At 41.5% G+C, this 14,043-nt stretch overlaps 2 protein-coding genes across 5 annotated transcripts; one reads left to right on the plus strand and one right to left on the minus strand.

Moving 5' to 3' along the window:
- Positions 1–310: 310 nt before the first annotated feature.
- tspan7 (tetraspanin 7) lies at positions 311–7,953 on the minus strand. Of its 2 annotated transcripts, XM_056285883.1 has the most exons (9): positions 7,933–7,953; positions 5,975–6,111; positions 3,641–3,829; positions 3,477–3,551; positions 3,260–3,355; positions 2,834–2,989; positions 1,711–1,794; positions 1,491–1,575; positions 311–1,072 (listed from the first exon to the last, which is right to left on the minus strand). In XM_056285883.1, the coding sequence occupies exons 2-8, from the start codon at positions 6,059–6,061 to the stop codon at positions 1,507–1,509; spliced, it is 756 nt and encodes a 251-aa protein (XP_056141858.1). In that variant the 5' UTR covers positions 6,062–6,111; positions 7,933–7,953; the 3' UTR covers positions 311–1,072; positions 1,491–1,506. The 2 variants fall into 2 exon arrangements, with proteins under 2 accessions (XP_056141858.1, XP_056141775.1); XM_056285800.1 differs by lacking the exon at positions 7,933–7,953 and having other exon boundaries at positions 5,975–6,173.
- Positions 6,853–14,015, plus strand: srpx2 (sushi-repeat containing protein X-linked 2). Of its 3 annotated transcripts, none has more exons than XR_008810701.1 (10): positions 6,853–7,200; positions 9,632–9,709; positions 10,261–10,452; positions 10,691–10,867; positions 11,277–11,400; positions 11,512–11,633; positions 11,810–11,989; positions 12,132–12,265; positions 12,455–12,569; positions 12,687–12,825. XR_008810701.1 is itself a non-coding variant. In XM_056285582.1 (10 exons), the coding sequence occupies exons 1-10, from the start codon at positions 7,104–7,106 to the stop codon at positions 12,865–12,867; spliced, it is 1,407 nt and encodes a 468-aa protein (XP_056141557.1). In that variant the 5' UTR covers positions 6,856–7,103; the 3' UTR covers positions 12,868–14,014. The 3 variants fall into 3 exon arrangements, 2 of the variants coding, with proteins under 2 accessions (XP_056141557.1, XP_056141628.1); XM_056285582.1 differs by having other exon boundaries at positions 6,856–7,200; positions 12,448–12,569; positions 12,687–14,014; XM_056285653.1 differs by lacking the exon at positions 9,632–9,709 and having other exon boundaries at positions 6,856–7,200; positions 12,448–12,569; positions 12,687–14,015.
- Positions 14,016–14,043: the final 28 nt, after the last annotated feature.

A 14,043-nucleotide genomic window follows, 5' to 3' on the forward strand; every position in this document is an offset into this window, starting at 1 on the left:
AGTATGCAATAGCAGTATGTGGCGTCAAGTTGAATGTTTTCTTGTAAAGTGGGAGACTGTAAGTACTATAAGTATCATCCTTAAGTCTTCTAGACATTAACAGTTTGATGATGCAGATTCCTCACTAGGTCTGCACAAGAAGGTTGTCAGAATGGTCCTTGGTTAACAAGTCATGTGTTCATTTACTATAAGATCTCCCTGTGGTTGTTGGAGGATCTTACAAGTTTTTGAGAGATGTGGGAGACGAAAAACTCTGGTGTAGTAAAGCCAAATGTTAATGCCACACAAATCCCTAAGCGCACACAGTACAAGTGTGCACTGACAACGGTATTCAGTTTTATCTTGTCTTTATTTTTCAAGTATGTCACATGCATCCACAAATGAAAACAATTTAACACTGACAACTGGTATCTAAAGAATATCAGACTACGACAACGACCATGTGTGAGGGTAGGTTTCCAAGAAGTAAGCCAAGGCTGTGCAGACACAATCATTAAAGCTTATTCCATTTTTCATACAACTGCCAAATTCCTTACCATGAGTCACATCCTTTTATCTGTGGCTACTTCTACAAATTTTACTCATTTATTTCTTAAACTATATGGTTTCACAAACACAAAAGCTCACTTAGTATGACAGAACACAAATATTTATCACCTTACTTTCCTTTTTGCCCCTAAATCATTCACATACAAGCAAAACAATAGTAACACTACAAAATACCGCAGTCCCAATACCTAAGGTCAACACTTTCGAGAAATGGGAAATTCTTATGAGCTTGGCAAAATTGTTTGATAAAAGCAACATCTATGCATTGTAGAAATCTCCAAAAACAACAAAAATTAACTAATAAATTTACAGGTGCCATTTTCTGTTTGACACAGACAACAAATATTGTCCCTTATGATTTCCTTTAACAAATTCCCTTCTTCTTTGTGGCCATTGATGAGATCAAACATAAAGAAGCAGCTGGAGTTCCCCCCTCTAAAACAGTAAAACTAACACGCATAGAATTATTAAAATTATGAGATTCCTTTCGATCAGTTTGCATCTAGAGCTGCCCCCCTGTAACCTATGAAGAGACAGAAGACATGTTAGCTGGGCCAGGAGGACACTGACATACCCCAAAAGTAAAACAGCAAAAGGTAGGGGTAATGTTAAAATGTACATTATTTATCTCTGAAAGTAAATACAACTAGAATACATCTCAATTACTATTCTAACTAGCATATTTCATTCTACTGGATACATAATAAATGCATTATTTAGCACACATCAGGATGAGAATTGCATTCAAAAAGGGCTTCAAAATCCAGAAGTTGAGGGGAATAGAGATGATGGAAAATCCATTTATTAGGGCCAAAAGCTCACAAACCGTATTGTTGCCTCTGCCTGATGTAAACTACAGTTTGGAAAGACAGGACAATTCTAGCTTGCTTTCCCCAGTATTAATGCTTATTGACTTTATATCCCACGTAAAATAGTACTACCTGAGGAAGGACACTGCTAGACCATCTCATACTGGTTGTTGGTTATGTATCGAGACAAGCAGCAGGCTAGGAATATCCCAATGAGCTGAGTAAAAACAGGAAGAAGCAAGAGTTACCCACAGCAAAAGAACCATTCCTATTGGATCAAACAATTAAATCAACACAATCAAAGCAACACTGTATTGAAACCAACCTAACAGAGTTCAACAATATACTATACCTGGAAGAATGCGATTCCAAAAGAGATCCCTGCAATAATTCCCAGGTTGGCCTCCATAACACCAGTAAGCAGTGAAAAGCAACCCTTAACATGAGTGAGAAAAAAATGCAGTGTGACTTTTAAGTATATATATATATATATATATATATATAAAAATCAAACAAATGATGAACAAAATAGTGCTTTGGCCAGCTGACTTTTTTTCATCAAAATTATCAGGAACACTTTGTAATTTCACTTGATGTACTTGCACACATGACGTGAAACAAAACGCCGTTTCCCCCAGCTCACAGCAGTGCAACATACAGACAAAAACACATTTAAGAACTACAAGAACACACATATTCCAAAAAAAAAAAAAAAAAAAAAAATCACTGTCCAAGGAAACAAACGCCAGCCAGGATGACTGTTGGAACCGCCGGTCTGTATGGGCCAGCAGTTAGCCTAGCCTGCCCCGATTACACGTCCTGTCAGACCGCCCTCTGTGTTTCCTCCTCGGGCGCAGCTCCATGCAGGGGCTGTGGTCCCTGTGGCAACCGGACGAAGCAGCCCAAGCCCTCCCAGCCAGTCCAGTGCCAGCTCTCCTAGCCAGACACCCTTGACACACCTCCCCGCATTCAGCACGACGACATCAAAAACACCAGACAGTGCCAGGTGAGGCTGCCGCCAGACCGCCCCCAGTGTTATCGGAACTACCGGTGTGCATGGGCTAGCAGTTAGCTTAGCCTGCCCTGCTTCCGCGTCCTGTCAGACCGCCCTCAGTGCTACCTCCTCGGGTACAGCTCCGGGCAAGGCTGCAGTCCCTGGGCCCACAGCGCAGCAGACTAAGCTCTTGAAGCCGATCCAGTGCCAGCTCTCCCAGCAAACAAACGCAGACAAAAATTTAGATGCAGACGTGGACAAAGACACTGCATCGACAGTACTGGGTGAGGCTGCCACAAATGTGAATTTGCACTGCCATCTTCCCACAACGGTACTGGGTGAGGCCGCTGCGAACGTGAATTTGCGCCACCATCTTCCCACACTGGAAGCATAAATTCTACAGGTAGCTGACCTGAAATGTTTAAACCACACAGCCATTTTAAGGACAATGTAATGCCATAGATTTGGGCAATATCCTCACCACATTGTACACTTCATTTTTGGCCTTCTCAAGGTCTTTGAGGGTCTTTGGTGTGCACTTTGTGTTATCTTTACAACAGCTAGCCGGTATGCCACTCTCTTTGTAGTAGGCTGTCTGCTCCCAATCAGTGTAATTCGTCTTCCCGCAGCAATGCAACTAAAAAAAAATTCATAGATATAAAACAAATGAGCAGTCACTAAACACATTTCTGTGCAATACAGAAATGGGTGAAAAAAAACTTTTAATATCAAGTTATAATGGGCCACACAAGGCATATGGAGCAGGCGTCGTATTGCTTTCATTGAACAAATTACTAAGTACACCAAAAGACCGCAGGGCCTCAGTTTCTTGATACTTTCAATAACTCTCTAAGATAAGGTAAGATAAGACCAACATGATTAGACTGAAGGTAAAACTCCAACTTACAGTCCTCTGAATGGTGTCCACTGCAGCACTTTGACTGTTGGTTGTATTGTAGTTGGTCACAGCATTTTCATAGGCATCCTTTAATATGGCCTTGATCTGAGCAGTCCCCCCCCAAAAAGAACAAACAAAAACAAAAACAAATAAGTGGTCAGTTTTGGCTGACTGTTTTACATGCTTTAACACTACACCAGTTCACTGACGTGTGCCAATATCTTACCTCATGCCTGAAGAGGAAGCCTGAGATTCCAGCCACAAGCTCAGCTAGGAACACCAAGGTTAGGAACATAGCATACTAAAGGAACAAATTTATTACATTTTATTATATTATATACACAAGGATGAATTTGGATGGTACTAAGAAATGGTGAACATTGCACTTACTAGTTTGAGCATCCATGGGCTTCCGCGGCATGTAGCAAAACAACCGAACAAGCCAAAAATAACAATGGTGGCTCCAGTCCCAATGAGAACATATGGTGCATTGGTGCTCTTGTCAGAAGCCAGGGAGAAATAGGCCTCCAAACTCACCTTTCCCCACACCCCGACGGCCAGCAGGATCATTCCTGTGACCTGCAAGGGACAAGTTGGATCCAATCTCAAGACAGCCAGTGAGGAGGTTCACAAGGTTTATAAACTAATTTCAAGACACAAATTTAAGATTTGAGGTTCAAAGTCATACACCTCCTAGCTAATTAAACACTACCTAAACTCTTCTGTCTTTTCTTCTGTTTGAAAAAAAAAACTGCAATCACTTAGCTGTGTGGGGTTATTAAATAATACCTGACAAAACAGCTTGAGCTTTGCTGTATGCAAACCAGGACTTGCATGCACTGACCTAGGGCTGGAGTGATATGGACAAAATCAAATATCATATTTTTGGACTAAATACCTTGAAATCATTACTGTGACGATATTGTGGTGATGACTATTGGTGCTTTCACAAAACATTTACACAATCAGATTTTTGATTAATAATAATCAGTAATGCCCATATAATAACTAAGAAGGCAAGTAACAGAACAGCAAGAAGTCTAGTAAGTTAAAAAAATATATCACTTTACTATAACACAAGTCTTTAAAACCAGGAAAAGACAACACTTATGCCATATCATTATTAAATCCAAAATTGCAGATGATATCTAGTCTTATGTGACGATATCGATATATTGCCCAGCCCCACACAGACCTAGTAAGAATGAGCAATGAGTGTTCAAAACTATACTTGTTCAAATGTTTCATTATAGTGACATCATGTAAATAGATAAGTATGCCAGAGCGCCCTTCATAAGCTTGGTGCCCTGTCTAATTCGGCCATCTGATTTGTCACAAAGGCCCCTTTCAAGAAACACCACTGTCCCCTATAGCTTTCTGTCAAGTGGCCCCATTTAAATCGAAATATCAACTGCTTCATGCACAACCATAACACTCTTCAACTTGGTCTGGGCCTCCCAGAGTCACTTGCAGCAATCAAAATCTACTGCTTACAATACCCATTCTGCCATCCATATACTGTTGAAAATTGCCCAAACTAATTACACCTCAGTTAGTCTTTCATCAGTCCAGTTGGCTGCAGTCAGAGATGAGTGATTTGCAAAAAAACAAACAAAAAACAAAACAAAACAAAACAAAACACTTAGTTGGACAATTTCATTCCCAAATCAGCTTTTACACTCTTAGACGTTCTTGTGGACGGCCTACCTGTAACAGCTTTTCTAACCACTAAAATTTGTTGTCAACAAGTCAACAAATAATTTTTCTTATTCACTGCTAGTTTTCCCCCGTTCCTCTGCCTAATACTGTTTATTGTTGCCTATTGCATTATGGCTGCTTATTTGTTCTACATTTTTACGTCTTTTTACGCATTTTACATGCATGCCGTTGCCCTAATGTGTATTTTTGTCCTTTTAACCATACCCCCTTTTACTTTAGAGACTTTCCGCCTGGAGTCAGGCCGCCATGAAGCTGTCCTGAATGCCTTGCCTGATAAGATGAAGGTTAAATGAATAAATAAATGATGCTCGTGTTATCACACGTCGAGCTCATATGACCATATCTACAGAGATAGTGAGGTTGAAGGATAGTATTTCATGCATTTATTGCAGACATTTACCAGTCATTTCATTTAAAAACACACCTTTGGTGATCCTACAACCACGACGTGTTTTCTTTTTTCTACCTGAGGTCGCTGAGATGCACATTCTTAGCATCTGTCTTTAACGTTACACCTCCAAGTCATGCAAATCTGGTGGGTGGGAGACACCACCAGGTCATCCGACCCAGAGCAATAATAATAATGAAGATAATGGGTGCGAGGACATGACTGACGTGGCAGATCAAGTTTATTATCAAAGATAAACAACAGTGTCATGCAAACATTTATCAAAAATACGGGGGGGGGGTGGCTTTGAAGACATGGAAAACTTCTAATAATAATTTGCGCCGCTGAGTGGCTAAAAAACAGTGAAAATCTGTTAACTTCCACTGGTGTCGGCAAAATCTCAACAACTAACTCTTTATTCAACGCCAAACTTAATGTACGTGAGATTTATGAAGATTTCCCCGCCGGTTTATCTTTACTTTGTAACAGGGAAGAGGAAAAAGGCGAGACAAATTAGCAGTTTGAGGAATATATTGTGGCGTTGGCATCACCGAATAGCCCATTGTTACCTTGGCCGTGTTATTTTCTCTCCCCTTTTATCCGTTCATACAACTTACCCAGAATATGAGACTGTACGAAATGAGAAATGTCTTGAGACACGTAATCACAGGCTTCGTTTGAAGCCGTCTCGAGGGCGCAGACATTGTTGCTTTTTTCCGTAAGGATGAGAAAGAGGAAAAACTTCACTGCCGACCTGTTGGAGGGGGAAAAAAACTTTTTGGTTAATAAATCCCGCAGGGAGAGGAGGGAAGTGTCGTCACTAACCCAGATTCACTTTCCTGTAGGGGAGTCGCAATTTTCCTTTTCCTGGGATGGTGAAGGAATGCTCATGAATAATTCATGAGCACGACTAACCTTATAATTCATTATCATTACTATTTACCCGCACAAATTACACGTTGTTCAACACGATGACGACCTAACTTTAACCTGGCCATAAAGGTAACCATACATATAACCACCGTCTCACCTTAAGCCTAAATTTAACAGCTATCTAAAACAACCCTAAAGCCGCTCTGATTTACTGCTCAGTGATTGGATGTCGTTGAGCGTCAATCACTCACATCACGAATTATTCATTACCCTTCCTTCACCATCCTATGGGAGTAAACCCCTCCCCCTCCACGCTGCTGTGTCTTTGATAAACCACAAAACTGTGCTCGGTTAGACTAATTTGGAAAGAAGTTGTAACGTCTGTATATGCACTATGTGTTACAGATGTATGCTATCTTGTAAAAAAGAAAAGCCCCTCTTTTATGCTTCTTGTTTGGGACTGGCTGATTTGCCATAAAATATTCTTGTCTGGCGAATGGCACACAATGAGCTTGAATCTTTTTCATCGACTGCATTTTGGTAGTGGAGGAATAACACTGATTTTGTTGCGTTAGTTCAGGAGGGGAGAGGTTGGCTATCTAATGCAATAGGAGGAGACAACAAAATAAGACCAACTTGGGAAGTGCCATAGTGCCACCAAGTGGTGTTTTTTTTTTGTCTCCCCTGCCTACAAGGAAAACTGCGGAGGCGATGGATCTAACTGGTGTGGGATACTGAAAAGGTTTAGGTCCTCGTTTGTGAATTATACGTCGGAGTAGTTTGTTATAACTCATTTGACTGCGCTATCGCAGAGATTGTCGACACTCGTCCATGTTTCTGGGTCTATACTACAAGTAGCACGGTCAACTTTGGATGCGCTTACGCCAAGTTTTGACCATGTCATTCAATCGCATCGTCGCAATGTTGGTTTTCTACTTTACATGTGATTTACCGGGACTAAACGGCGAAGGTAAGAAAACGCCAACTTAGTAGGCTTTGCTTTCTCAGGAGATTTCTCCGTTCTTTGACTTTGCCATTACATCTGCAAATACCATTTGATTCTTTATACAATACCGAGATGGATAGGCTGAAAGCAAAATAAGTACATTTTATATATATATATATATATATATATATATATATATATATATATATATATATATATATATATATATATGAAGTACGTTCTTAGCTATAAACAGACCATATTGACCCTGCCAGTCTAGGCATCTATAACCCGTGCATGCAGTGGGGAAATACCTTCATCTCCTCTGTACCGAGTTATATTAGATGCAGATGTGCTGGATTTTTGAAGGGACTGAAGGAATACAATGAACAGTGAACCCACACGAATGAAAACTCACTGCAGACTTTTGAGACCCTTGCAGCGTATAACTTGGTGTAAGTTCTGCTTTTAACAGTGCGAGTTAATGCTGTGTGTGTGTGTGTGTGTGTGCGTGTGTGTGCGTGCGTGTCTTCTTTGTTGTTGACCGTAGACGCCCCTCTTAAATGTTAGTGTAATTACAGTTGAAATCCAATCACTACTCACTAATTATGAAGTCCCCAATGGACCAACGGTGTCAAAGCTATTATTTGATCCCCACAAAATAGCGGGTGACTGACTTGACCTCAGATCCACCCAGACTCACACATGCATCGAGATGAGTAAGAATAATTAGAAGAGTGATGCGTTTTCTCTCACCTTTGTAATAAGTTTGAGGTGGTTTCATGTTCTCCAAAAGCTTTGCGACTCATGAGAAATTTTCCCTTTTAAATACATTTTGCACCCTTTGTTATTATATATCTGAAACAAGAAGTGTTTTTCAGCTATCAATGGTGAGACTGTGTGAAGTATACCTCACCTACCTAAAGTGACTCATTCTGTGTACTTGGATGCTTTCCGTCTGCATGTCTTCCTGGGAAAGTCAGTACTCCGTTGGAATTGCGCCCAGTTACACTGATGCATGGTGTGTGTCAGTGTCTGGGCATTTCGACATCCTTTCGAACATGACCGCTTCAGAAATTTCATCTGTGCAATCAAAAATTGGCAGCTCCTGTGACAGGCAAGATCAGACCACCAATGTAAGGCCTGTGATGTCTAACACAGAAATCTTTGCAGTTTTCATTCATATTTCCTTTACTTGTGCCCTTTTGGTAGAGCATCCGCAATATAAAACACACACACACACACATCTGTTTGAGTCTGAGTTTTGCTTGTTTATATCCTCTGTGACTAATTAACTGCGAGGGAAACTTGGGGAAATCTCAGTGAGAGGAAGTATAGCCAAGTGGAAAGCTATTAGAAGAAAAAGCAGATGAAATTAGTAGAAACGTCACTGGAACATAGTGGAGACAGTCCCACAGGGGACTGGCCGCTATGTGTGATGAATCTGCAAGTATAGCAGAAACATGTAGCAAGCTAAATATTTGGTAGAGATGTACCAAACAGTACCCGCTATACAATTTAGGTTGAGGCGAATACAGTTTAGCAGTCTCCAATAAAAACAAACTGATATGAGTCGAGGGGTGAAGAGGTTCGCTGAGTGGAAAGTTTCCAGTTGCACGGAGTAATTTCGTTTGAAGGTTTTGCAGGGAAAGGGGGTAATGTGTATAAACCACCAATGCTGAGAAAAGACGGTGGCAGAGAGAAGGACTTACTGTGCAGAAAGTTCAATTATGGCCACATTGGCAATGTTTTAGGCAGAGCAGATGAGAAATATTGCCTGCAGCATAGATGGGATTAGTAACATGGAAAAACTCGAAGTATCCCCCATATGAATTGAGAACAAACTGTCACAATCTGTGGGGGGAAAGTAGCTCATTTTTAAGCTATGCAACTCAATCAGAGGGCCAAAAAAAAGAAAGAAAAAAAAAAGAAAGAAAAAAAAGCCAGATTTAGATGGAGGTAATTAAAGCCGTTTCCACGCTGACTGTCATTACTTAAATCATCCATCTTTTATTAAACATTCATGTACCCTTGCGGTCATGTTAAGACATGTGAGTTCCTTTAAACAAAATAATCTCCATGTTCTCTGCAAAGCTTAGTATCAATGGTGTTGCAGGATGCAAACCCCCCTGGGAGGGTCCATAGGCTTGCTGTCAGCTCCAGTGATGGTAAAACCAGGTGGCTGTGGAGTGGAATGTTATTGGGCCAGTTTAAAAAGGAGGAAACCTGAGAAAAGGATATGAAAGAGACTTTGCGTCGGAATAATTTTCATGCCAATCTGTCTCTGTGCAACCTCCTTCTCGACTTAACTAAAAGCAATTTTATAGTCTTACAGTTTGCAGAAATCATCACCACGTTCACTCACCCACATATAGCCAAACACATGCTTTTCATTACTCAAAGGCTGATGTTTCACTGCTATTATATAACGGATGATTGGTAATTGTTGTTTCAGTTGATTCTGAGGCCACATACAACAGCTACAATGAAGTGGCTTCAGAGGACGACTACGCTCCTAGACTGGACTACAACAGTACGTTTTGAAGTGGTGTTACCCTCCAAGTCAGGAGGGACACACACGCACACCCCTTCTCAAGCAGATGTGTATTATTTTGATTTGATGCGTGCTTAGAGAAATCTTCAGCTCAGTGACATATTCATTTTATTTCTCACTATAGCTTCTCCCAATCTTGCATGTTCAATTCCCTGTTCTCCTAAGGTCCCGCCGTTGCACAACTCCTAAGGTGGTTGCAGTGAGAACGCTCCACATGCAATGGTCCTGATGCATGTGGAGCCAGCTGATCACTTCCTCTCACCTGCCAGCTGTAGCTTGCTCCAAGGGAACACAATGCTTGCACAAGCAAACACCGTTTCCTCCATACTCCCCTGCTCTATCACCTGTAGAAGTTCATTGCAAAGGCGGACCCATTACCCCCATCAGCTCCTCACCTAGGAACATAAGCAAATGTGTTGTCTATGTTATGGCTTTGAACTGTAAACCTTAGTATTTGGACAGTAGAGTATTAGTCCACTGTGACACCCAAGCGCTCCCTTTTTTTCCCTCCCCCTCCATCTTTTATGTAGATCCACGGTGGTGTCACTCTCCAACACTGGTCAATGGGGAGGTGACCTGTATCTCCCCTCGTGGAGGGCACTACCGCAGTACCCTGGGTACCCGCTGTGAGATGACCTGCGACCGCGGATACAAACTGATTGGGAAGAGTTCGCTTCAGTGCCTGGCCAATCGCCGCTGGTCTGGAACGGTGTACTGTCGCCGTAGGTTGACATTAAACTCAAAAGATTTAACAAAAAAACAAACAACCCCCCCCCAAACCATACTATATATAATACAACTATAAATGATTAACGTAAACTTTTATAGGTCTGTGACTCGAGTGTGATACCTACCATTAATTGAACACCAGCACTCTTGATTTACCAGTTACCCAGTTTGCCATTAAACATGTTTTTAAAACTGTTCATGAAAAAAAACTCTGCTGTGTTGATTCTACAGAGGAGCGCTGCCGCGTGTTGCCCCTCATCTTCCATGGCAAGTACACCTGCACCCATGGCTTTGTGGTGGACTCCAGGTGTGAGTTTACCTGTGACCCCGGGTACCGCATTGAGGGGGAACACTCTCGTACCTGCCTGGAAGGGGGGTCCTGGAGCTGGGCTGAACCCGTGTGTTCAGGTACACAGAGTTCTTACTGAGTTTGTAGATCCAAGTAAAGGACACCTTAAGGTTCACATTTAAGAAAAAATGCAGCGTTCAAGTTGGATTTACAACAGTAGTAAAATGCAACCTTTTCAGATTTTACTGTTGCTCTTTTGGTCTTTCATAAGCTCAACTCCCCATGCATCCCATCTCCCACCCACACAAACATCTCACAACCCCCCCGGCCTTCCAGATTTCCTTCCCCTCTGCTCTTTGGAGTGGACCCAACACCGCTCCTCTATTGTCTTCCAGCCTACCAATCCCCCTCTGCATATAAAGGATTTGCTGCAGTTAACCCTGGCACACAGAAAACGTCAACTTTCAGCTCATGCTTTCAGCTTTACAATATTAATGTGACGGTAATAACCAATTTATGTTTTTGCAGATCATGAGCCTCCCAAGATCAAATGTCCTCCATCCAGATTCAAGATTGCTGAGCCTGGAAAGTTAACAGCCAGGGTGTCCTGGGATCCCCCTGTAGCCACAGACACTGCTGATAAAACACTCGAGTAAACTTTCTCATTTTACGTTATCTTTAGAGTATGTCACTGCTTTTGTCTTTTCCTGATTACTTAAAAAAAAAAAGAGGAATATTTTGTCTCCATTTTGTTTCTCTGCAGGGTAATATTAGTGGGCCAGGGGCCAGACACCGACTTTAAAGAGGGGATAAACGTTGTTCGGTACAAAGTGTACGACCAGGCTAGGAACAGAGCTGCTTGCAAGTTTGTTGTGCGTGTTGAGGGTAAGATTACTAAATGCTTGTGAAAAAAAAAAAAGACAAGTGACTGTGAAATCTTTCTTGGCTAGAGAAAACTTCAGGGCCACTATCTGCAGATCTGAATTGACCCGATAAATCAGAACACCAGCCTATCCACCAGATGATGCAAAGTAACATCACGTCTAATGTCCTCTTTCCAGTGAAAAGATGCCCGGCTTTAAAGCCTCCTCTGCATGGCTACCTAAGCTGCACCTCAGATGGAAATAACTATGGTGCCGTGTGCGAGTACCACTGTGATGGAGGACACGAAAGGAAGGGGGTGTCCAGCCGTGTGTGCCAGTCCAACCGCAGCTGGGGTGGAGCCCCTGCTGAGTGTGTTTGTGAGTATTGGCAGTCAGTGTGAATTGGTATAAAATTGCATTTTATGAATAGTGGCGTACAACTGAGGTATAAATGCCTGATCTAACCGGTCACCCTTTACTGCCACATGCTGTAGTTTCTCCCATCTGTGCGTTTGTGTAGCAATGGAATTTAAATCAGATGTGAAGACGGCTTCTGCCCTCTTGGATCAGTTCTATGAGAAGAGGAGGCTGCTGATTGTATCTGCACCTGACATAGCTGACCACGACTACAAGTTGCAGAATCTCATGATACAGGCAAGGATTGCTTGGATATGAGAAAAAAATACAAGAGAAAAAAAAAATTAAGGCTTTTGCAACCCAGAAATAAATCTTTATGGAAAACTGCTAGTGTTGTAAAACACCTGGTAGCGTCACTCTCAGTCCCTGTTCCATCTCTGATCCTTGTTTTTTTGTTTATTTTTTCCCACCCTGGCTAGAAATCAGGCTGTGGTTTGGAGCTGCGACATGTGACTGTGATTGAGCTCTTGGGTTCTCCGCCTCGGGAACAAGGCCGCATCAAAGAAAAACAACTCACATCTGAAGTCGCTGAGGGTCTGAGGTAACAGAGCGTACTCCTCCACAAGATAAACCAAGCAAGAGTTTGTTCTCAGAGACAATTGTATTTTTTTTTCGACTAAACTTAAATTCAAAATGACTGTATTGTGTTGCTGTGTAGGCAAGCCTTCAGAATCTCCAGATCCTACTTCAGCATGGTGCTGCTGGATGAACACGGAGTGGACCGAGAGAGGTTCATCACCACTGTGACCTCAGATGAGATTTTCTCATATATTGATAGCTTCCTGTTGGATGAGGCGGAGCGAGAGAGGCTGGAACTCTATAGAGACTTCTGTGACTAACCCAACAGAGCCCTCTGGTTGCTACAGGGATAAGTGAATCAGTGTTGTTAACTGAAAGGGATTAGGAATAACAGACAACAAATGGCCTGCAAAACAGGTTGAGAGGACCCTGAAAGGGAAATGAGGACAAAAGGAATAATCTGGTTACTCATGCTCACTCGTGATCACCGAGTTGACAGCAGTGGTAAATTCACCAAGCATCACAGCCAGAAATTGGCCCAAGTATGACACATAACTAAGCCAAGACAGAACTTTACCAGTTGTGTATACAAGGGCTTGTTTTGCATTGAAACCTACACTAGTTCCGACATTTGGTTCACACTTGATTTGTGAAGCCAGGTGATAGATATATACACACACTAGAGTTGGAACAACAGTAGAGGGTTTCTGGTTTAGATATTGAATTTTTATTGGACAAATAGTATAATTAATAGAGCCTATTGAGTAAACTGTATTCTTCTTGCACTTAAGACTAGGTGGTACATCTTAGCAATTTACCTTTCAGGCTAAAAACAAGACAAAAATTAATTAAATTAAAAATCCGACTTTATATATTGTATAAATATAGGATTTCTTATGAGCAGCAACATGAATTAATATGGTGCATGTACGGATATGGATTCAACTAAACACCTTGTGAGATACTACAAGAAATTTTAACAGAATAACCAGTGGCTTGAATGTAACAACACAATATAGCTGTACACGACTGTAGAATAAAGAGTGACGTATCTATATAACAATTTTCATAAGTGCTGTGTGCAATTTTAAATATATAGAAAACTAAAATTGAAAAACAAACACCTATTTTAAATCTCTTCAGGGTGTCAAGTTACTTAAAATAAAGCGTGAGCATATTAATTTATAGTTTTAGCACACCGGTCTGCCGTCATAAGAAGCTTTGCCCTTGAACTACATCAGAGGGGCTCAAGAATGGTACTATAAGACTGCAGATATACACACCAAACAGAGAGGCAGGTGTTCCAGACCAGTTAACTGTATCTACTTACTTACAGCCAGTGCTTATCACTCTGTTCACTTCGAGCAAACAAGCTTCTGGTCTGCTCAGCTTGCAAGTTCAATCAAAGTCAAAAGTCTCTCTTAGCCCCCACAGATTCTCCTCATATCAGTGTACATAAGACTTACTCCTTACTTCCTATCTCCCAAAATTGCGTC

This window comes from Lampris incognitus, chromosome 1 (genome assembly GCF_029633865.1).
Source record: "Lampris incognitus isolate fLamInc1 chromosome 1, fLamInc1.hap2, whole genome shotgun sequence".
Classification (NCBI taxonomy): Eukaryota; Metazoa; Chordata; class Actinopteri; order Lampriformes; family Lampridae; genus Lampris; species Lampris incognitus.

Excerpts from the sequence above, each read along its gene's own strand:
- tspan7 (XM_056285883.1), bottom strand. The coding sequence starts at position 6,061 with ATGTCTGCGCCCTCGAGACGGCTTCAAACGAAGCCTGTGATTACGTGT. Across the intron at positions 3,830-5,974 it reads CGTACAGTCTCATATTCTGG|GTCACAGGAATGATCCTGCT; the intron begins GTAAGTTGTATG and ends TGTCCCTTGCAG. Across the intron at positions 1,576-1,710 it reads TTGGAATCGCATTCTTCCAG|CTCATTGGGATATTCCTAGC; the intron begins GTATAGTATATT and ends GTTTTTACTCAG.
- srpx2 (XM_056285582.1), top strand. The coding sequence starts at position 7,104 with ATGCGCTTACGCCAAGTTTTGACCATGTCATTCAATCGCATCGTCGCA. Across the intron at positions 7,201-9,631 it reads ACCGGGACTAAACGGCGAAG|TTGATTCTGAGGCCACATAC; the intron begins GTAAGAAAACGC and ends TTGTTGTTTCAG. Across the intron at positions 12,570-12,686 it reads GAAGTCGCTGAGGGTCTGAG|GCAAGCCTTCAGAATCTCCA; the intron begins GTAACAGAGCGT and ends GTTGCTGTGTAG.